Source organism: Hyla sarda, chromosome 5, assembly GCF_029499605.1.
Source record: "Hyla sarda isolate aHylSar1 chromosome 5, aHylSar1.hap1, whole genome shotgun sequence".
Classification (NCBI taxonomy): Eukaryota; Metazoa; Chordata; class Amphibia; order Anura; family Hylidae; genus Hyla; species Hyla sarda.
In genome coordinates this window covers 335,395,089-335,419,398 of record NC_079193.1, presented here as the reverse complement: position 1 = coordinate 335,419,398, position 24,310 = coordinate 335,395,089, and the positions used below count along the sequence as shown (strand labels likewise).

Genomic DNA, 24,310 nt, shown 5'->3' with positions numbered 1-24,310 from the left:
GCACTTGGATCCCTTTCTTCCCAGCTCCAACAACTATATAGGATCAGAATATATAGTAGTTATACCCCAATTTTTATTTCTGGTTGCAGTTTTTCTGCTTTTGCCCTAATTTTTTTTCAGAATTGCAGAAAAAAAAAGTTATTTAAAAAAAATTGTGCAAATCACAGTAAAGATGGGCCATTTTTACTGCAAGCTTAGACAATCATGGTAGAAACTGCCAAAATGCAGTAAAAACGTGTAAACCCGGCCTTCAAATATTTATACCTATCATAACAATTGACGTGTTGTATGAATATAACAAATTACTTTTGCACTTTGATGGCAATATTTCTCTAAATAACACTCTTTGAATAAGAAAATGCAGCAAAACTGCATGTAGTATGAACTGACACCGACCCACATGAGTCTGAGTTCACCGGAGTGATCTCCAGCACCAGCAGCCTGATTAGATGAACACGTGCAATGATCAAACGCTACACCCTCAGCCAAAGGCTTCATGGGAAATGTAGGCTGCATTATCAAGTCATTTCAATAATAGATTTGCAATCATAAATAGCTGAAAACCCCATTAAGCACATTAGCATACTACCAATTCACAAATTTTTTTTTGTAAGATTGCATAAAGGTTTCTGTAGTTTTGACGACAAAAAAAAGCGTAACACAAAAATTTGCTATCAAAGTGACGTAAAAGAGGATGTAGACGCGGAACTCTGTGATACCGGGGGCAGCGAGGAAGATACGTGTATATTGGTTTTTCTTTCATGAACCCCTCGGACAACCCCTTTTAGGCTGGGTTCACATACAGTATTTGGTTAGGTTTTTTTTTATCCCAATTTTTAGCCCAAACCAGGAGTAGGCCCAAAAACACAGAAAAAGTTGCAAGTCTTTTCTTTATGATTCTTTTCAGTCATTACTGCATTCAGATAGAACATAAAACCTGCAAAAAGATTAACGGGGGAGATTTATCAAAACCTGTGTAGAGGAAGAGTGAAGCAGTTGCCCATAGCAACCAATCAGATCGCCTCTTTAATTTTTCAGAGGCCCTTTTTAAAAATGAAAGAAGCTATTTGGTTGCTATGGGCAACCACACTTTTCCTTTACACAGATTTATTTAAATCTCCACCTTTTATCTTTTTGCAGGTTTTATGTTTATTCAGTAATGACCAAAAAGAATCATAAAGGAAAGACTTGCAGCTTTTTCTGTGTGTTTGGGCTGAAAAAAAAACCTTACCAAATACTGTATGTGAACCTAGCCTAAAAGGGGGTTGTCCGAGGGGTTCATGAAAGAAAAACCAATATATAGGTACCTTCCTCTCTGCCCCCGGTATCACAGAGCTCCAGTCCCTGCTGTGTGGCGCATCTGTGTTCGGGCCCGCTCGGCCAATCAGTGGCCGGCCTATGACATTGTTTTTTCTGAACCCGAAAGCACCGCACAGCAGGGACCGGAGCTGCCGATATAGCGACAATGTTATATTTTATGGTAGTCATGTGCCTCCTTCCCATCCCCCTCCGGCATATGGAAATGGGTTGTCAGCATTACACATTGACCTATCCAATAATGTAAATCTAATTTTGGACAGTGCAGGCAATGGTTCATTGTATTTGGTCAGGTTCACACTTGCGCACATTTTTGATCCTGTATAGATCGGCCTTGTTTGCACCGTGCAGTTTATGGGCATTGGGGGAAGATACATCAAAACTGCAAAGGGATCGTGGTGTGGTTGCCCATAACAACCAACCAGGGCTCATTTAAAAAATAAATAAGAACTAGAATCTAATTTGTTACCAAGGAAAAATGTTTTACTTTTCCATATCCTAAAACTGGTGCAAAATTCGCCTTGAAAAAATTAAAATTTTTAGAACTTATTCAACAGGTTTTTCTTGACTTTAATTTTTTTTATTGATGACCTATCCCAGTGTTTCCTAACCAGGGTGTTAACTGTTGCAAAACTACAACTCCCAGCATGCCCGGACAGCCTTCGGCTGTCCGGGCATGCTGGGAGTTGTAGTTTTGCAACATCTGGAGGCACACTGGTTGGGAAACATTGGCCTATGCGCTGATCAGCTGTTCGCAAGAGCCCTAGTGGCCGCAATACACACTGAATTAAGCCAGAAGCAGACGGCTCCATACCATTTGGTGGGATTTAGGCCATGTTCACACTACGGAATTCCACAAGCGGAATTCCGCGGTGTGAACTTAACATTAGTGTGAATGGGTCTCCGCGAGACCCATTCACACTGCGGAATTTCCACAGCGGACAATTCCGCTGCTGAAATTGTTCCGCGCAAAGAAAGAACATGTTCATTCTTTGCGCAGATTCCGCGAGCACTGCATAGCCGTCAAAGGCAATCTCCGCCCGCGGAGTTCAGCCGCGAGAATTCCGTAGTGTGAACATGGCCTTAGAGGAAAAGTGGTGAAGTTGCCCACAGCAACCTATCAAATCGCTTCTTTCATTTTTAAAAAGGCCTCTGAAAATGAAAAGAAACAATCTGATTGGTTTCTATGGGCAACTGCTCCACTCTTGCTCTATACAGGTTTTGATAAATCTCCCCAATTGTTTAGTGGTCGTGCTGGGTTACTGTAGTTCAACTCCTATTCACCTCAATGGGAGCTGAGCTGCAGTAACCCAGCATGGCCACTAGAAAATAAACAGAACTTTCTGCTTCAGTTCACTGTTTGAGGGCTCGTTCACACGGACGGATCCGCAGCATCTTTTACGCTGTGGATCCTCCGACGATAGACCCTACAGTGTGTCTCCATATGTGCCTGCTCGGAGCGGCAATCCGCTCATATGAGCAGACCCACTGCGATGTGCGAGTCACCACGCGCATGCGTGGTGCCCTCGCGCACATTGTGACCGCTCCCCGAGCTAGGCCGAGGGCAGCTGCGATGTGTGCGAGTATACTGCCCAACTCACAGATTGCCGCTCCGAGCAGGCACATATGGAGACACACTGTAGGGTCCATCGGCGGCGGATCCGCAGCGTAAAATACGTTGCAGATCCGTCTGTGTGAACAAGCCCTAAGAGTAAGTTCACACGGGCGGATTTGCTTGCAAACTCGTAGCTACTGTTGCTGCGAATTTGGATGGGGCAGACTGTCCGCAGCAGATTTCCAGCTTTGGAATTTCTGTCCTGAAAAATCCGTCACAGACCCTATTTACTTGCGGCTGGAAACACATTGGGAGTTCGCAAACAAATCCGCCCATATGAACTTACCCTTAGGGTGCGTTCACACGCTCTTTGTTTTTGCGGGTTTTCCGCAGCGTATTTGAAAGGGGCGGGCTGTTCTCGGCTGTCGATAGCAGATTGTCCGCGGCGGAATTTACACTGCGGAAAATCTGCTATGGACAAAGAGCGTGTGAACGCACCCTTAGAGTACATTCACACAGCCAGGTTACTTTCAGGTATGCGCCGCGGTGGATTTTCAACAGCGAAAATATCTCAGCATGCACCATTGAGGTCAATGCAATCTACTGCAGATCAGTTCAGTTTTTATCTGCAAAAATCAATGATCAAAACTGCAGTACATCCATGTTGTGTGAACATAGCCTAAGGATGAGTCTTAATTCTGCAGTGTGGCTTAATTCTGCAGTTGCTCAAATATTCTCTGAAAATCAGCTCCGCTTTGTCCTGTGTCTGCAAGACAAACAATACAAGTCTATGGAGAAGGAAGCTCTACCTGTAAATTACAGATAAAGCCTTCAGAGCAGAAATCTGCTGAAAAATACTATGTTCAAATTATTATTATAAATAAATAAAAAATTTGTGGACATGCTGTAATGAATGAAATGGAAAATTATATACCGTAATATGAGATTGAGCCCCAGGGAAATTGACAAGATCTGTTGTGTTATTGTCTGTTACGGCGCCTCCTTGATGTTTCGTGCTGTTTATGTACATATACTGTGTTTGTCTTTGAACCAAAGTTTATTTTTGCCAAAGTTAAGTCAGTACAATGTATGTTGTTAGATGTGACAACCTGTGAATGTGACGCACACTGCAGTGCTGCCCCCGCTCATGGGATTTAACACACGGCTCCTTTGCAAAATTACAAAAACATGGGGGGGGGGGGGGGGGGGGGTATTTATCAAAGGATTTAGACTTTTTTTTTCCTGTCTAAAATTTTCTCTCAAAAAGTCGCAGTCTAAATACACGCGACTTTTGCTTTAGAGGATTTTTAGAACATGATGCATTCTAGTCTATTTTAGACGTAAAAATGCATTGGTGCTGAACTTATCAATAGCGACTTTTCGGTGAAAAGTCGAATTGTCCGAAAGTACGCCGAAATGTCAGACCATGCTGGAGCAGGTTTAAATCAGTCTAAACCATAGATCCTAAAGTGTGTGCGCAGAATTTATCAAGAGCCGTGTGACTTTTGATCAATAAGACCGGCCTTACGCTCTGTAGGTTGGTCTATATTGATGCGGGAAATAGACAACTTTGATAAATTCCCCCCCCCCCCCCCCCCCATGGACTGGTTGATAATAATAAAGGAGGATGTTTTCTTTACCCTGGAGTTTGGTTTGTGTTCCCATCCTAAGAAGTTTACATGACTTATTGCACAACAACCTGTCTGTTCATTTGCTTTACTTTTAACAATTAAAGGAGCGTCTCCAGCAACACGGATACTCGATGGATGTCCTATACTTGGTATATGGGGTTCCAATTATGTGTAGTCTGGGTCGGTACATAACACAACACAGTGTATCTGTTATGCCTGAAGTGTTCCTTTAAAGGTGTACTCCGCCCCTAGACATGTTATCCCCTATACAAAGGCTCCCCCGTGAACTTTGAACCAGCACTGCAGCGTTACAGTCACTGAAGCCTAGGGCACAGCCATCACGCCTCCTCCCATAGACCTGAATGGAAGGGGAATGGCGGCTGTGATCGCCAGTCATCTGGCATGGAGCGGAGTTCGCTTTGTGCACCTGATTACTGGGGTGCTGCGGGGGTCCCCAACGGCCGGACGCCCGCGATCAGCCATGTTATACCCTTTCCTTTGGATTGTAATTTTTTTCAAGACCTGTCCTTAAAGGGGTGCTCCGCCGCTCGACAAGGTTTAAAAATACAGGTTTAAAAATAAATTACAATAAACACATTTGAAAACTATCATTGAGCCAAATGGGATTTTCAACATTCTCATTGTCATACGTGTTAAAAAGGTCACTGTCATTTGAACAGACTTTGCATAAATCAATAGTAAAAGTCTATAAAAGAAACTTTGTAGTATATCTTAATGGACAAAAAAATGCTTCTTTCTCCTGTTATCACACTTTTTCCCTCCCCTCTCCTCCTTCTCAAATCTACTTATCTGAAAATCAGCTCAGCTTTGTCCTTTGTCTGCAAGATAAGCAATAAAAGTCTATGGAGAGGGGGAGGAGGGAGCTCTGCCCACCAGCTCTGGGAGAACTGCAAAGTAGAGATGAAGCCTGGAGAGCAGAAATCTGCTGAAAAATACCATATACAATTATATAATGGCCAGAGATAGTTCTGCTTCTCATGTAAAGTCACCTGATGTGGCAGGTTTAAGAAATATGTATTTTTTTATATTTAATTGTGAAGAAGGTTATGCTGTACTTATGCTAGGTTTTCCTAAATAAATTACAGCCTGCTAGAGGTGTAAAATGCTAAAATACATTACACTCACCTTGTCGGCTCCAGCTGCTTTGGCCTCGGGTTTTCTTCCCCTGATGACATTCTGATCATACTAAGGCTGCAGTACAGAGGGGCCAGGGCAGAACAGCAACAGCACTGGAGTGGGTGATATAAGTATACTGGGGGACATGTATCAAAGATTTTTACCCCTGTTTTGTGTGTATTTTTTTGCGCAAAATTTTGCCCAAGCTCTTTTTTTTGCGCATTTTTTTGCGCACGTTTTGGTAGAGCATGTCCTCCAGATGTGGCCGAATCGGGGTACCTTGGAGTGACATCTATAGTACACATGGATTTATTAACTGCGTACTTTTCCTTTACACCAACAATTTTGCCGCAAGAGCTGTTTTTTTTTGGCGCAAATATAAGCCATCTTGGACTTAACGTAGCAAGATGCTCTAAATCATCGATTCTATTTTCCAAAGAGTGGATTGAGGAGATTTCTATATTTACCCGCAATTTATGAAACTCATTGCGCTTGATTGATAAATTTAGCGCTTCTGCGCATAATTTAGAATTCGGGAAAAGGGGTAAACTGCTTCTACCATACACAAATAATGATACATGTCCCCCACTGTGTTTTATTATCTTCTACCCCTAACAGGCTTTAAGCACTATGAACCTTAGTACATGAAAAAATACACGTTGAAGTGTGAACATTTAAAAACCTATTTAGGTACAACCATCTGATGTGTATTGTTGGGGGGAGGGGGCGTTTATAATCTCCACCTCCAGCTGATGTCATGGGAGTTTAGGATCAACCAGTTGGATTTCCACTTGCTGAATCATTTTGTTCTTCAGGAGATAAACTGAGGTAAATGAAGACCATGGTCTGGGAAAGAAGTCACTACATCTGTAACACAAGGCAGAGGGCACCTTTAAAGGGGTACTCCGGTGAAAACCTTTTTTCTTTTAAATCAACTGGTGGCAGAAAGTTAAACATATTTGTAAATTACTTCTATTAAAAATTCTTAATCCTTCCTGTACTTATTAGCTGCTGAATACTACAGAGGAAATTCTTTTCTTTTTGGAATGCTCTCTGATGACATCACGCCCACAGTTCTCTCTGCTGACATTATTATAATAATAATACTTTATTTATTGTTGTCCTTAGTTGGATTTGAACCCAAGCCCCCAGCACTGCATGGCAGCAGTGCTAACCACTGAGCCACCATGCTGCCCTTAGCATACATCTGTTATGCATGGTTGCTAAAATGGACAGAGATGTCAGCAGAGAGCACTGTGTTCGTGATGTCATCAGTGTTCCAAAAAGAAAGGAATTTCCTCTGTAGCATTCAGCAGCTAATAAGTACTGGAAGGATTAAGATTTTTTAATATAAGTAATTTACAAATATCAGTAAATAAAGAACAAAGGTGCCCTGCACTCACCGCTTCAGTCCAGGTAATCCTGCTCCCATCTCGGGTCACGACTCGAACACGGAGGACATGGATAGTGGAGTGCTCAGAGGCGACTGCCGGCGGTTTCACGCATAGGAATGCGGTTCATCCGGCCTCGTCACTTATTAGCTGCTGAATACTACAGAGGAAATTCTTTTCTTTTTGGAATGCTCCCTGATGACATCATGACCACAGTGCTCTCTGCTGACGTTATTATAATAATAATAACACTTTATTTATTGTTGTCCTTAGTGGGATTTGAACGCTAACCACTGAGCCACCATGCTGCCCTTAGCATACATCTGTTATGCATGGTTGCTAAAATGGACAGAGATGTCAGCAGAGAGCACTGTGTTCGTGATGTCATCAGTGTTCCAAAAAGAAAGGAATTTCCTCTGTAGCATTCAGCAGCTAATAAGTACTGGAAGGATTAAGATTTTTTAATAAAAGTAATTTACAAATATCAAAGGGAAGATGTGATATTCGGCACTGCTCCTATTGGCTAGGCTGGATTATACGGCGGGCGTGTGACTTGGATAAACCGATAGAGATATGGTGGTGCTCTGACGTTTCAGCAAGGTATAAATCTTCAATGCAGTAAAGAATAGAATAACATCGGCACTCACCGGTCTTCTCTTAAAAAAGGCTTCTTTATTGATACATACTCACAACATGAAATGCAGTAAGGGAGAGGGACCCGTGCAGGGGGGGTACGTAGTAGGCGACAGATTCTGTTTCACTCGTTATACGAGCTTCATCCGGCCATATCTACCTGGATTTCTGTGCTGCTTCTTATACAGGTGGGCGGCCAATCGCAAACGCTCTGGACTGCCCTCCTCCTCTGATGCACCTGGCGAGTTCTCGTTAGAGTCTCACCATTGGCTAACCATCGCCATTTTTGTAAGTGCATCAGTATAAGAAAGCACATACTAAGACATGTGCATGTTAAAAACTGAAAATTTAAAAACATGGTGCATAATCAATTTTATCATTTAATCCGAGAGGACCAGCTGCTGCTGTTTGTATGATCCAATATGTTTCTCTTTGCAAGAGGTATTGATCCAGACTTATCCCCGGTTTGGGTTTAACCTTTTCTATCCCGGAGAATTTTAGATGATCCAACTGTCCCTTGTGGGCTTCCATCATATGGGCAATGAGACGCGGTGCTCCCTTCAAGGTACGGAACGAATAAAGATGTTCCCTAATACGAGCACATAATTGTCTTATAGTTTTGCCGATATAATAGAACCCACATGGGCAATAGATGACATATACCACGAATTTAGTTCTACAAGTAATAAGATCAGTTACTGTGTGCGTAATTGCACCTAATCTCATAGTTTTTAATTCAGCGTTATACTTACAAAAATTACATGACTTACATGCAAAATTCCCTTTCGGGGTACATTTCTCCAGCCATGTATTTTCAGTATTTTTCTTAATTTTTACTTGTTTTTTCAAGATGTCACCTATAGTTTTGTTTTTTCTGTATGAAATCAATGGTTTTTTACTAGCTACTTCTTTCAATTCTGCATCACTCTCTATTATATACCAATTCCGTCTAACTGCCTGTTCTATAGTTCTATTCAAAGGTGTACTGATGCACTTACAAAAATGGCGATGGTTAGCCAATGGTGAGACTCTAACGAGAACTCGCCAGGTGCATCAGAGGAGGAGGGCAGTCCAGAGCGTTTGCGATTGGCCGCCCACCTGTATAAGAAGCAGCACAGAAATCCAGGTAGATATGGCCGGATGAAGCTCGTATAACGAGTGAAACAGAATCTGTCGCCTACTACGTACCCCCCCTGCACGGGTCCCTCTCCCTTACTGCATTTCATGTTGTGAGTATGTATCAATAAAGAAGCCTTTTTTAAGAGAAGACCGGTGAGTGCCGATGTTATTCTATTCTTTACTGCATTGATAATTTACAAATATGTTTAACTTTCTGCCACCAGTTGATTTAAAAGAAAAAAAAGATTTTCACCGGAGTACCCCTTTAACCTCTTCCTGCTATTGGACGTATGCATACGTCCAGGCGAACTACACGTTCGTGCAAATGGACGTATGCATACGTCCAAGCGGTCTCCTGCTCTGCCGCGGGCAGCGCAGGAGATCGCGGGTGGGTCTCAGCTGTCAATCACAGCCGGAGTCCCACCGCAGCTGCCGGGGCCGCGATCGCGCCGGTCCCGGCAGCATTAACCCCATAGATGCCGTGATCAGTTCTGATCACGGCATCTACGGTGTTTGCAGAGGGAGCGCTCTCCCCCTACCCATCAACGGCGGCGCCACGATAAAATAAGGGGGATCGGGGGTGTCCAAGACACCCTCGATCCCCCTTGAAGAGATAGGAGTGAGGTGGCAGGGTTGCCACCCCTCCTATCCCTGCTATTGATCGGCGGAGCGGCCGACCAATAGCAGACTGGGGGCGGGGGGGTTAAAGTTCGGTTCCCCCCGCTATGCCCACCCATGGGTGTCCGGGCACAGCGGGGGGAACCGTGTAATAGCGGCAGCGGCGGTCACTTACCCGGCGGTGGAGGTGAGTATGGCGCCGCTTGTCCGGGAGTCTGTTGCCTAGCAACATCTGCAGGGCGACAGTTTGGAGAGTGGTCTCTAAACTGTGGCCCTCCAGATGTTGCAAAACTACAACTCCCAGCATGCCTTGACAGCTGTTTGCTGTGTTGGCATGCTGGGAGTTGTAGTTTTGCAAGATTTAGAGGGGTTCAGGCTAGAGATCACTGACAGTGGTCTCTAAACTGTAGCCCTCCAGATGTTACAAAACTACAACTCCCAGCATGCCCATGCAGTTTGCTGTCTTAGCATGCTGAGATTTGAAGTTTTGCAACATCTGGAGGGCCACAGTCTAGAGACCACTGTCAGTGATCTCCAGCATGAACCCCTCTAAATCTTGCAAAACTACAACTCCCAGCATTCAGGAACAGCAAATGGCTGTCTCGGCATGCTAGGAGTTGTACTTGCGTGCCTCCAGCTGTTGCATAACTACATCTCCCAGCATTCCCTTTGGCAATCAGTACATGCTGAGAGTTGTAGTTCTGCAACAGCTGGAGGCACACTGGTTGGGAAATACCGAGTTAGGTAATAGGTTCTATTACCTAACTCAGTATTTTCCAACCAGTGTGCCTCCAGCTGTTGCAAAACTACAACTCCCAGTATGCACGTTCTGTCAGTGCAAGCTGGGAGTTGTAATTTTGCCCCCCCCCCCCTCCCATGTGAATGTACAGGTTACATTCACACTGGCGGCGGATTACAGTGAGTTCCCCGCTTCAAGTTTGAGCTGCAGCCGCAGCTCAAACTCCTAGCGGGAGACTCAGTGTAATCCGCCGTTAGTGTGAATGTAACCTAAAAACACTACACTAACATAAAATAAAGAGTAAAACACTACATATACACACGTACACTGCCCCCCCCCCCACCACCACCCCCCCTTCCCCCCCCAATAAAAATGAAAAACATATCCTACAGCTGTGTTTCAAAAACTGAGTCTCCAGCTGTTGCAAAACAAAAACTCCCAGCATTTCCGAACAGCCATTGACTGTCCAAGCATGCTGGGAGTTTAGCAACAGCTGGAGGCACCCTGTTTGGGAATCACTGGCATAGAATACCCCTATGTCCACCCCTATGCAAATCCCTAATTTAGGCCTCAAATGCGCATGGCGCTCTCACTTTGGAGCCCTGTCGTACTTCAAGGCAACAGAATAGGGTCACATATGGGGTATCGCCGTACTAGGGAGAAATTGCCTAACAAATTTTGGGGGGCTTTTTCTTCTTTTACACCTTATGAAAAGGTAAAGTTGGGGTCTACACCAGCATGTTAGTGTAAAAAAAAACATTTTTGCACACTAACATACTGGTGTTGCCCCATCCTTTAAAATTTCACAAGCGGTAAAAGAAAAAAAGCCTCCAAAATTTGTAACACAATTTCTCCTGGGTACGGAGATACCCCATATGTGGGCGCAAAGTGTTCTGGGGGCGCACAACAAGGCTCAGAAGGGAGAGTGCACCATGTAAATTTGAGGTCTAAATTGGTGATTTGCACAGGGGTGGCTGATTTTACAGCGGTTCTGACATAAGTGCAAAACAATAAATACCCACATGTGACCCCATTTTGGAAACTACACCCCTCACGGAATGTAATAAGGGGTACAGTGAGCATTTACACCCCACAGGTGTCCGACAGATCTTTGAAACAGGGGTCTGTGAAAATGAAAACATTTTTAATTTGCACAGCCCACGGTTCCTAAGATCCGTCAAATTCCAGTGGGGTGTAAATTCTCCCTGCACCCATTATTACCTTCCGTGAGGGGTGTAGTTTTAAAAATGGGGTCACATCTGGGGGGGTCCACTGCTCTGGCACCACGGGGGGCTTTGGAAATGCACATGGCCAAATTCTCTCTCCAAAAGCTCAATGATGCTCCTTCTCTTCTGAGCATTGTAGTTCGTCCCCAGTGCACTTCACGTCCACTTATGGGGTATTTCCATACTCAGAAGAGATGGGGTTACAAATTTTGGGGGGTATTTTCTGCTATTATCCCTTGTAAAAATGTAAAATTTGAGGGAAAACAAGCATTTTAGTGTAAAAAAAATAATTTTTTTTTACATATGCAAAAGTCGTAAAACACCTGTGGGGTATAAAGGTTCACTTTACCCCTTGTTACGTTCCCCAAGGGGTCTAGTTTCCAAAATGATATGCCATGTGGTTTTTTCTGTCCTGGCACCATAGGGGCTTTCTAAATGCGGCATGCCCCCAGAGCAAAATTTGCTTCCAAAAAGCCAAATGTGACTCCTTCTCTTCTGTGACCTGTAGTGCGCCAGCAGAGCACTTTTCATCCCCATATTGGGTGTTTTCTGAATCGGGAGAAATTGGGCTTCAAATTTTGGGGGGGTATTTTCTGCTATTATCTTTTTTAAAAATGTAAAATTTTTGCTAAACCAAGCATTTTTGGTAAAAAAAAACCATTTTTTTTTTACATATGCAAAAGTCGTGAAACACCTGTGGGGTATTAAGGTTCACTTTATCCCTTGTTACGTTCCTCAAGGGGTCTAGTTTCCAAAATGGTATGCCATGTGTTTTTTTTTTTTTTTGCTGTCCTGGCACCATAGGGGCTTCCTAAATGCGACATGCCCCCCGAGCAAAATTTGCTCTCAAAAAGCCAAATATGACTCCTTCTCTTCTGAGCATTGTAGTTCGCTCGTAGTGCACTAAAGGTCAACTTATGGGGTACCTCCATACTCAGAAGAGATGGGGTTACAAATTTTGGGGGGTATTTTCTGCTATTAACCCTTGCAAAAATGTGAAATTTGGGGGGAAACACACATTTTTAGTGAATTTTTATTTATTTTTTACATATGCAAAAGTCATGAAACACCTGTGGGGTATTAAGGCTCACTTAATTCCTTGTTACGTTCCCCAAGGGGTCTAGTTTCCAAAATAGTATGCCATGTGTTTTTTTTTTTTTGGCTGTTTTGGCACCATAGGGGCTTCCTAAATGCAACATGCCCCCCAAAAACCATTTCAGAAAAACGTACTCTCCAAAATCCCCTTGTCGCTCCTTCGCTTCTGAGCCCTCTACTGCGCCCGCCGAACAATTTACATAGACATATGAGGTATGTGCTTACTCGAGAGAAATTGGGCTACAAAGTCAAGTATAAATTTTATCCTTTTACCCCTTGTAAAAATTCAAAAATTGGGTCTACAAGAACATGCAAGTGTAAAAAATGAAGATTTTGAATTTTCTCCTTCACTTTGCTGCTTTTCCTGTGAAACACCTAAAGGGTTAAAACACTTACTGAATGTCATTTTGAATACTTTGGGGGTTGCAGTTTCTGTAATGGGGTCATTTGTGGGGTATTTCTAATATGAAGACCCTTCAAATCCACTTCAAACCTGAACTGGTCCATGAAAAATAGCAAGTTTGAAAATTTTGTGAAAAATTGTAAAATTGCTGCTGAACTTTGAAGCCCTCTGGTGTCTTCCAAAAGTAAAAACACGTAAATTTTATGATGCAAATATAAAGTAGACATATTGTATATGTGAATCCAAAAAAAAATATTTGGAATATCCATTTTCCTTACAAGCAGAGAGCTTCAAAGTTAGAAAAATGCTAAATTTTCAATTTTTTCATCAAATTTGGGGATTTTTCACCAAGAAAGGATGCAAGTTACCACAAAAATTTACCACTATGTTAAAGTAGAATATGTCACAAAAAAACAATCTCGTAATCAGATTGATAAGTAAAAGCATTCCAGAGTTATTAATGTTTAAAGTGACAGTGGTCAGATGTGCAAAAAAGGGCTGCGTCCTAGAGGTGAAAATGGGCTGTGTCCTTAAGGGGTTAAGGATCCTGATTCAGCCCAATTGACCTGATGCTCAGACACCAAGCCCGACATGGCTATTCAGCCTGCAGGATGGAATGAACAAGTCCATGCCACGTCCTAAACATCAGCCCGTGTAATCTGGAGACATCTGTCATTCATCTTTCATTCTGTTTGTTCTATAAAGCGCAGGTTCCCATCTCGAGACCACATCCTGAGCTCCTGCGGGTACATGTGGTGGTACTCAGTGTTATCATCAGGTAACGCTTTATGAGCCGCACTTCCATTGCTCCACTAATGTGTCCTGCTGTCATCATCGCTGCCTCTTTTCTACATTCCTAATCCTATTTGCCTGACATGATCTGCCTGGATTTCTCTCTACATACGATTTTATGGTCTTATTTTGGTAACTGAGAATTTAATTTCCCTTTAATATCCTATATCAGGTTCCCCGTAATGGACACAAATTGGGAAGCCTGTTATTATGTATATTTGTACAGCCGAATTGAGCTCTTAGAACAATATGACTGTATTATCTGGAGCTGCCTTATTTCAGGCCAAAGTCATTACAAAGTCTTCGTGTTCTCTGCTGTGTAAACTCCATATAGTGGGGGGACATTATCATTTGGAGGAGATTTCTCAATTTGGAGGAGACTTGTGAAGTGGAAAAGTTGACCAGTTGCCCATAGCAACCAATCGGATTGCTTCTTGAATTTTTAAAAAGGCCTCTGAAAGAGGCAATCTGATTGGTTGCTATGGGCAAATGGTCTTTTCCTCTGCACAGGTTTTAATAAATGTATCCCATTAGCCTTTACATTGTTTTTGGAATGGGCTGTTTTTGCTGAATAATATGGTCGTAACCAAGGGAAACTGGGCAAAACAATATAAATATAAACAGACCACTTCTCAGTTCCTATGCTTCCTGGCTGATGTTTTGGTCACTTTTGAATGCTGGCGGTGCTTTCACTCTAGTGGTAGCATGAAACGGAGTATACAACCCACACAAGTGGCTCAGGTAGTGCAGCTCATCCAGGATGGCATATCAATGCGAGCTGTGGCACAAAGGTTTGCTGTGTCTGTCAGCGTAGTGTCCAGAGCATGGAGGGGCTACCAGGAGACGTGGAGGAGGCCGTATGAGGGCAACAACCCAGCAGCAGGACCGCTACTACCGCCTTTGTGCATCATCAGCCAGGAAGCATAGGAACTGAGAAGTGGTCTGTGGTCACCACCTGCAGAACAACTCCTTTATTAGGGGGTGTCTCGCTAATTGCCTATAATTTCCACTTGTAATCATATATATATATATATAATTTCTCAAACCGGACATATTAAGAAATGCTTGTGCATTAAAAACATCAGTTCAGACCTAGTTAACTTTAAAGGGGTTCTCCGCTGCCCTGCCTTCCGGAGCGCCGCTCGCGGCGTCCGGAAGTTTATTACTCAGAATGCTGTGTGCGGGCTTCCGTGTTCGAGGCCGCCCCCTCGTGACGTCGCGCCCCCTTCCCATAGACTTTCGTTGAGGGGGCGGGCGTGACTTCACGAGGGGGCGGCCTCAAACACGGAAGCCCGCACACAACGTTCGGAGTAATAAACTTCCAGGAGCGGAGCTCCGGAAGGCAGGGCAGCGGAGTACCCCTTTACTACTTTTGAAGCATTGGGATATAAGTTTACATTTTTGTGCCGTTAGAGCCCGAGACATGTGCAAGACTATGGGCATTCAATGTAAGGATTTGGCGAAAGTCCTATGCAAGTCCTTAGGACTTCTGCCAAATCTGTAGATCGAAGACCCATAGTCTTGCGCAAATCTCGGGCTCTAACAGGTGGGGGGGGGCGGCGAGAAAATTTAAACATATATCCCTTCCCCCCAAGCCAACACTGGATTTAAACTTAGCCCCTTTCCAAAGAATTGGGGAGAAGGTTGTCCATAACGGGGCCCCATCGGAGTACCCCTTTAATTGTAAAACCCATCTAATCATTAGGGCAGCTTGAGACCTCACAGAAAGATGCCACAGTACATTATAGCTTACTGTGTATGGCAGTAGTTCCCTACCAGGGTGCCTCCAGCTGTTGCAAAACTACAACTCTTAGCATGCCCGGACAGCCGAAGGCTGTCCGGGCATGCTAGGAGTTGTAGTTTTGCAACAGCTGGAGGCACCCTGGTTGGAAAACACTGAAGTGTGTGGCTATATAGCCACAGCCTGGACATAGTGCCGATGCTGAGTCCTGTCTACTGCCAAAAGTTCCTACAATGGGCGCGTGAGCATCAGAACTAGACCATGGAGCAATAGAAAGTGGTCCGGTCTTAATAATCCCATTTTTATGACATTATGTTACATTTTCATTAGTGTGGACGGCCGGTTTCGTGTGCATCACTTACTTGGGGAAGACCCTATACTTGTGCTAATGCTACACAGTGGAGTGTGATGCCACATAATAGGGGTAGAGCTGTCCGGCTCCACTGTACGTTGTCCCTGTGTGCAGAGAGGAGGGAGTGTCCTGACACATTGGAGCAGCAGGACAGCAGTGTAGAGCTCTCACATTGTATCTGCCGGAGCCTGGAGCCCACCCTGGACCTCCACAGACATCCCACATTGTATCTGCCGGAGCCCACCCTGGACCTCCACAGACATCCCCAACCAGATTCCCCCCGCTGACTCCATGCTGAGGACTGTGTGATCTAATGATGCTTCTGTTCCCAGGATCTGTAAGATGCAGCAGGAGACCTCCAGATTATTGTATTATAAGTATTCATACCCTCCTGATGCTTCTTCTCATTGAATGCCAGGCTGCAAACTCTCAACTACCAAGATTTCTTAAACGAGATCCTAACGGAGCAACCGGATACAACTCTGGGGGACTGATCTGCCCCTCTAAAGAAGTCAAAAATATGGAGTATCAAGGGCAAGTTTCGAAGACAAGTGGAAATTTTACCAAAATTGTGGATGGCACCAGACTATTAACTCTGAATACCAGGAGGGGCTGCAAGAATAGAAATATAGACACACAAGGCATCTCATCCAAAGTGCCAAAATTTACCTTAAAGCCACCTGTCCTTGCTTCGAATTATAGGTCAAGGACTTCTAGGCAACTAAAAATGCCAACTCAGCCCCCAACGTCTTACCCCGCATCTCTTCTGCCAAAACCAGTTCATATTTTGTTCGGCTTTCCATCTACTGCTCTACTGCCTCCTCTCACCTCCAAATATCGACCTATTCGCTCCATTTACCCCCAAGCTATATCGTCTTCCTACACCGTGAGGGTACCTGCAGGGGGAGCTCTTGGAGAGACCATCTTTACCATTCCAGACAGAAGGTACAGGGGTAAATGGTTTGAGATCAGCTTTCCCTCCAACCCCCCAGTAAGGATAGAAAGCGGATCCGGACGGTTGTACCTAACCCAAAAATTACAAGGTGGACAGACAGAGATACAAGTGAAAGTGCATAATCTGGAGCAAGGTAAGGAACAGACATAGGCCCTCGTTTACTATTATAGAATGTATGGGGAAATGTATTTTACTCTATTTATTAACATTGGCCCTCATTTACTATTGCAAACCCGACATGTTTTGTCGGGTTGTGCGCCAGAATCTGTCGCATTGCACCAGATTTTGCGCCAGAATTGAAAAAAACCCAGACTAACTCTCCATTTCGCTAAGAAAACCCAATAAAGGGGCGTGGCTGCCAGGAAAGGCGGTGTGGTCTCCAAAAAAGGGCGTGTTCCCGACATTTTCACAAAAAAACAACATATTTACTAAGGTTTCCACAGAAAATATGGTGGATTTCAGCTGAGGAAAAACCCGACAGATCAGAACATGTGTAAGAAAAGCAAAATGTAGGGAAAGGGCAAAATGTAGGGAAACCTTAGTAAATACTGTGGAAAATAAATTGTAGGGAATTAAAACCCACAAAGAAACCTACACAACACTCTTAGTAAATCAGGGCCAATGTGCGCCAAAATTCCCCCCTCCCATGAAAGTCGGCACTTTCAACAAATTTTCTATAATGCAGACATGGTTTTCTATAGTTTCAGAATCCGAGTGATTTTTGAAATTGTTCACTCTGTTTTTTGGCACCTTTTACGCTGTGAATTTTCACTTTTACCAGAAAGATTAAAGGGGTACTCCTGTGAAAAACATTTTTTTTTAAATCAACTGGTGCCAGAAAGTTAAACAGATTTGTAAATGACTTCTATTTAAAAATCTTAATCCTTCCAGGACTTATCAGCTGCTGTATACTACAGAGGAAGTTATTTTCTTTTTCAATTTCTTTTCAGTCTGACCACAATGCTCTCTGCTGACACCTCTGTCCATGTCAAGAACTGTCCAGAGCAGGATAGGTTTTCTATGGGGATTTGCGCCTACTCTGGACAGTTCCTGAGACAGACAGAGGTGTCAGCAGAGAGCACTGTGGTCAGACAGAAAGTACAATTTAAAAGAAAAGAACATCCTGTGGAGCATACAGCAGCTGATACGTACTGGAAGGACAATATTAAATCACCAGCTGATCAACACCAGTGAAAGAGGTGCCTAAAATTTTTTAGAGAGGATATTTTAACCAGTCATGTACAGGACCTGATTTGTTTCGTACAATTGGTCATAAGTACTGGAAGGGTTAAGATTTTTAAATAGAAGTAATTTACAAATCTGTTTAACGTTCTGGTACAAGTTGATATAAAAAAAAATAGTTTTTCACCTGAGAACCCCTTTAAGTCACTGAAAACTCCAAAAGTTTCTCAACATGGAAAAACACCTGGAAAATGTTAAAAGAAATTCACTGTGAGAAAGAATTAAAAGAAAAAATGGATAAATAGTGAAGGTGCTGTAAAGGTGAACATTCTCCTGCCTAGACTGTATATAGTCTAAGCAATTTCCATTCAAAACGTAATACAGGAGCAGTTAAAATCCCACACCTGCCTCTTGAAATTTTGCTACAATGTATCAGTGCAGGTACAATGTACTAGTCCGGTGGCCACCAACTTGCATAGACTTGATAAAGTTGTAGCAAACACTCAGCTTATAGATCAGTGGTCTCTAAACTGTAGACCTCCAGATGTTGCAAAACTACATCTCCCAGCATGCCCGGACAGCCATTGGCTGTCCGGCCATGCTGGGAGTTGTAGTTTTTGCAACAGCTGAAGGCACCCTTTGTATGTTTGCATTGTCCATTGTCCTTAAACCCCTTAAGGACTCAGGGTTTTTCCGTTTTTGCACTTTCGTTTTTTTCCTCCTTACCTTTTAAAAATCATATCCCTTTCAATTTTCCACCTAAAAATCCATATTATGGCTTATTTTTTGCGTCACCAATTCTACTTTGTAGTGACATTAGTCATTTTACCCAAAAATGCAAGGCAAAACGGAAAAAAAAATCATTGTGCGACAAAATCGAAAAAAATACGCCATTTTGTAACTTTTGGGGGCTTTCTACGCAGTACATATTTCGTTAACAATGACACCTTCTCATTATTCTGTAGGTCCATACGGTTAAAATGATACCCTACTTATATAGGTTTGATATTGTCGCACTTCTGGAAAAAATCATAACTACATGCAGGAAAATTTATACGTTTAAAAATGTCATCTTCTGACCCCTATAACTTTTTTATTTTTCCACGTACAGGGCGGTATGAGGGCTAATTTTTTGCGCCGTGATCTGAAGTTTTTAATCGGTATGATTTTTGTTTTGATCGGACTTTTTGATCACTTTTTATTCATTTTTTAATGGTATAAAAAGTGACCAAAATACGCTTTTTTGGACTTTGGAATTTTTTTGCGCGTACGCCATTGACCGTGCGGTTTAATTAATGATATATTTTTATAGTTCGGACATTTACGCACGCGGCGATACCACATATGTTTATTTATTTTTTTATTTTTTTTTACACTGTTTTATTTTTTTTATGGGAAAAGGGGGGTGATTCAAACTTTTATTAGGGAAGGGGTTAAATGACCTTTATTAACACTTTTTTTTTACATTTTTTTTGCAGTGTTATAGGTCCCATAGGGACCTATAACACTGCACACACTGATCTCCTATGCTGATCACTGGCGTGTATTAACACGCCTGTGATCAGTGTTATCGGCGCTTGACTGCTTCTGCCTGGATCTCAGGCACGGAGCAGTCATTCGTCGATCGGACACCGAGGAGGCAGGTAAGGGCCCTCCCGGTGTCCGGTCAGCTGTTCGGGACGCCGCGATTTCACCGCGGCGGTCCCGAACAGCCCGACTGAGCAGCCGGGTCACTTTCACTTTCGCTTTAGAAGCGGTGGGCAGCTTTGACCGCCGCTTCTAAAGGGTTAATACCGCACATCGCCGCGATCGGCGATGTGTGGTATTAGCCGCGGGTCCCGGCCGTTGATGAGTGCCGGGACCGACGCGATATGATGCGGGATCCCGGCGCGATCCCGCTTCATATCGCGGGAGCCGGCGCAGGACGTAAATATACGTCCTGCGTCGTTAAAGGGGGAAACTTTTTTTTTATCAACTGGTGCCAGAAAGTTTAAACAGATTTGAAAATTACTTAATCCTTCCAGTACTTTTTAGGGGCTGTATACTACAGAGGAAATGGTTTTCTTTTTGGATTTCTCTTCTTACATGACCACAGTGCTCTCTGCTGTCCTCTGCTGTCTATTTTGGGAACTGTCCAGAGCAGGTGACAATCCCCATAGCAAACATATGCTGCTCTTGACAATTCCTAAAATGGTCAGCAGAGAGCACTGTGGTCGTGACAGAAGAGAAATCCAAAAATAACAGCATTTCCTCTGTAGTATAAAGCCCCTAAAAAGTACAGGAAGGATTAAGATTTTTTTTATAGAAGTTATTTACAAATCTGTTTAACTTTCTGGCAACAGTTTATTTAAAAAAAAAAAAAAAAAGTTTTCCACGGGCGTACCCCTTTAACACAGGGTTAGGATTTAGAAGAGAACAAGAATAGGTAGTGTCTTTTCGTGTTTATGTGGGATTATCCAAAATCTTCTCAAAAATTCTATTGCAAGGTTTTTAGGTATCCCCAAGGTGTAGCAACAATACTGTGACCCCTCAAGTTACAATGTTTCCAACATACAATGGTGTTTCTGGACCATTGTAACTTGAACCCATACACAACATACAATACTACAGACAGTCCAGATCTGTGAAACGTGTCAATGGCCGGAAGAACCGACCAATCAGAATGGGCATTCACTGGTAAAACCCCTGTATTACTGAAGTGCATGCACTGACTGGCTGTCTGGTAGCGCCCCCTACAGAATAGTGTGGTACTGTGCTGCTCTTTACCTGTGCCAGCTCCATTATGTATCTCTGATTGTACAGGACCCTGAAGAAGCTCCTGCCCTCTATGTATAATGTGATGTATAACTTCCAGCACCTATTTCTGACTATATGCCCGGACTTGCTTTATCTGTATTGGTGTATCAGTTGTCTTGCCATTTTTCTTTAATCATCATTTTTTTGGTATTTCGAGATGACATTTTGGGGGCTTCGGAACCAATTACCAGTTTTCCATAGAACTAGAGCCCATGCACACTATCCTGGGGCAGATTCCGTGTGAAGGAGGCACTGCTTGAATTGGTGCTTATGTCAGTGTGGACAGTAAAGGAGTACTCCTGCGACATATAACTTATCCCCTATCCACATGATAAGGGATAAGTAGCTGATCATGGGGGGGTCCGGCCGCTGGGGCCCCCTGCGATCACTGAGATGGGCCCCCGGCGCTCTTAGTGAGGAGCGTGTGCCGACAGCACGCGCTCCATTTATCCCTATGGGGGCGCGGATGATGCCGAGTGCTGTACTCGGATCTTTTCAGTGCTTCCATAGGAATGAATGGAGCGCGTGCCCGATCAGCTACTTATCCCCTATTCTGTGGACCCTATAGATGCCTGGGGCACCATGGGTTACTAGCAGAAGAGCAGGGTTCCCAATTGTCCATAAATTCCTGGACACTGTAAAACGGAGACTTTTTTTCCAGTGTACATAAAAAATAAAATGCCTCCATCATTTTGGAGACAGTTGGTCCTTTTGCCCAGTGGTCCCCAAACCAGTCCTCAAGGCCCACCAACATTCTTTTTTTTTAAGTTACTCCATTGGAAAAGAACAGGAAAAAATTCAAATTCTGGACTTCTGGTGGGCCTTGAGGACTGTATTGGGGACTTCTGCTTTCAGAGGACGTTGTGATTGTTATCATCAGCATTTTATATCTGGCAATGATTTAATATCAGTATAAGAGCTATAGACATGTATCTTCATGACTCGCTATGGTTTTCCATTTTTTCCATTAAAAGATGAAGCTGTAGGTTGGCAATCTTGCAGAGGGGGTAAACAGAATTGCAGATGGATGTGTTGACCTTTGACACCTGGGGATGTTACTCTGGTGCAAGGTGCTAGCAAAACCAGTGGTTGTTACCCAAAAGGTGAGAACTGTTGTTCTATAAGTGGAAATTTCCAACACATTGGAAGCAAACCTTGATTGGTGTCATGGAATTTACAATATTAGCCCAGAAATACTATGGCTGCTGTGCCAGAACTTCTGGTTATACAGTGGGGCAAAAAAGTATTTAGTCAGCCACCAATTGTGCAAGTTCTTCCACTTAAAAAGATGAGAGGCCTGTAATTTCCATCATAGATATACCTCAACTATGAGAGACATAATGAGAAAAAAATCCATAAAGTACGATTGTCCGATTTGTAAAGAATTCATTAGCAAATTATGGTGAAAAATAAGTATTTGGTCAATAACAAAAGTTCATCTCAATACTTTGTTATATACCCTTTGTTGGCAATGACAGAGGTCAAACGTTTTCTGTTAGTCTTCACAAGGTTTTCACACACTACTGCTGGTATTTTGGCCCATTCCTCCATGCAGATCTCCTCTAGAGCAGTGATGTTTTTGGGCTGTCGCTGGGCAACACAGACTTTCAACTCCCTCCAAAGGTTTTCTATGGAATCGAAATCTGGAGACTGGCTAGGCCACTCCAGGACCTTGAAATGCTTCTTACAAAGCCACTCCTTCATTGCCCGGGCGGTGTGTTTGGGATCATTGTCATGCTGAATGGAAGGAGGTTTTCACTCAAAATCTCACAATGCATGGCCCCATTCATTCTTTCCTTTACACGGATCAGTCATACGGGTCCCTTAGCAGAAAAACATTCCCAAAGCATGATGTTTCCACCCCCATGCTTCACAGTAGGTATGGTGTTCTTTGGATGCAACTCAGCATTCTTTCTCCTCCAAACATGACGAGTTGAGTTTTTACCAAAAAGTTCTACTTTGGTTTCATCTGACCATAGGACATTCTCCCAATCCTCTTCTGGATCATCCAAATGCTCTCTAGCAAACTTAAGACGGGCCTAGACATGTACTGGCTTAAGCAGGGGGACACGTCTGGCACTGCAAGATTTGAGTCCCTGGCAGCGTAGTGTTACTGATGGTAGCCTTTGTTACTTTGGTCCCAGCTCTCTGCAGGTCATTCACTAGGTCCCACCTTGTGGTTCTGGGATTTTTGTTCACCGTTCTTGTGATAATTTTGACACCATGGGGTGAGATCTTGCGTGGAGCCCCAGATCGAGGGAGATTATCAGTGGTCTTGTATGTCTTCCATTTTCTAATACTTGCTCCCACAGTTGATTTCTTCACACCAAGCTGCCTGCCTATTGCAGATTCAGTCTTCCCAGCCTAGTGCAGGTCTACAATTTTGTTTCTGGTGTCCTTCGACAGCTCTTTGGTCTTGGCCATAGTGGAGTTTGGAGTGTGACTGTTTGAGGTTGTGGACAGGTGTCTTTTATACTGATAACAAGTTCAAACAGGTGCCATTAATACAGGTAACGCGTGGAGGACAGAGGAGACTCTTAAAGAAGAAGTTACAGGTCTGTGAGAGCCAGAAATCTTGCTTGTTTGTAGGTGACCAAATACTTATTTTCCACCATAATTTGTAATTAAATTCTTTGAAAATCAGACAATGATTTTATGATTTTTAAAAAAAGTCTGCTTTTTCACAGAAGCCTTGGAATGCCGCCCTCAATTCTTTTGGATGTATCTCATAGACCTCAGTCATTGGACTACAAGTCCCAGCACTGTGCCTCTATTTATGTTTAAATTTAACGTTGTTGTCATTTGTTGAACAGCTGTAACCTGAGTGGGTAACTGGGCCACAAGTATTCTGTATCCCTGCTGTGCCGCCTCAGGGAAAATAAAGAATTATGTAGTCCCCATTGACATCAACAGGCTGTCCTAGTAATGTACAGATACTCTCCACCATATTCCACTTTGGCTAAAATGTGTAAAAAGTCCTGAAAGACGACTCCCCCCCCCCCCCCCCCCCCCCTTCCCACTCTATTAATTCAGAATTCACAAAAATGGTATCCAAAAAGGACTTTCCAAACACAAGCCACTTTAGTTATGTTTGCCCTTAGTTGAATTTATGATGGTTGGGGATAACGTTACCATATTCCTAATTAGTTTCCAGATATCTTTAATATATATATTTTTATAACTTTTTGTTAGACCATTGTTCTCCCTGCATTGGGTGTCTGCTAAGTGTACACGTATCTGAAGCTCTGGTGACCGGGTATTGACAGTTCCTCTGCCTTTAGGGAAGGTCTCACAATGAACAATGTAGTTCAAGGTTATTTGATTTGTGTAACCATTTGTAAAGCACTTTACCAGGCGATGGACACCACAGGGCATTAGTATTGGTTTATTACATAATACAAATGAATTAAAATAGATTCTTCGAAGCTTACAGTGTCCAACAGTGTATTCCATCAATGGGTATCAACAGCTGGTATTGCTATGGTTATAAATAACTATGATACATAAACCTAAACCTATAGGTTGATCAAAGAGCGTCAGCTATCATCTGAGGGAGAACTTTGCAGCAAGTGTTTACTTTTCCTGCAGTGCCCCCAAAGGAGAATTAAGGAATTACAGGGTTACTTTC

General features: G+C 43.2%; 1 protein-coding gene across 1 annotated transcript in view; it reads left to right on the top strand.

Moving 5' to 3' along the window:
• The first annotated feature begins 16,143 nt into the window (after positions 1-16,143).
• Positions 16,144-24,310, top strand: part of LOC130274587 (neural-cadherin-like) — a 101,004-nt gene continuing 92,837 nt past the window's right edge. The window contains exon 1 of the mRNA XM_056523020.1: positions 16,144-16,837. Coding sequence (XP_056378995.1) covers positions 16,144-16,837 — 694 coding nt within the window. The remainder of the gene's footprint in view (positions 16,838-24,310) is intronic.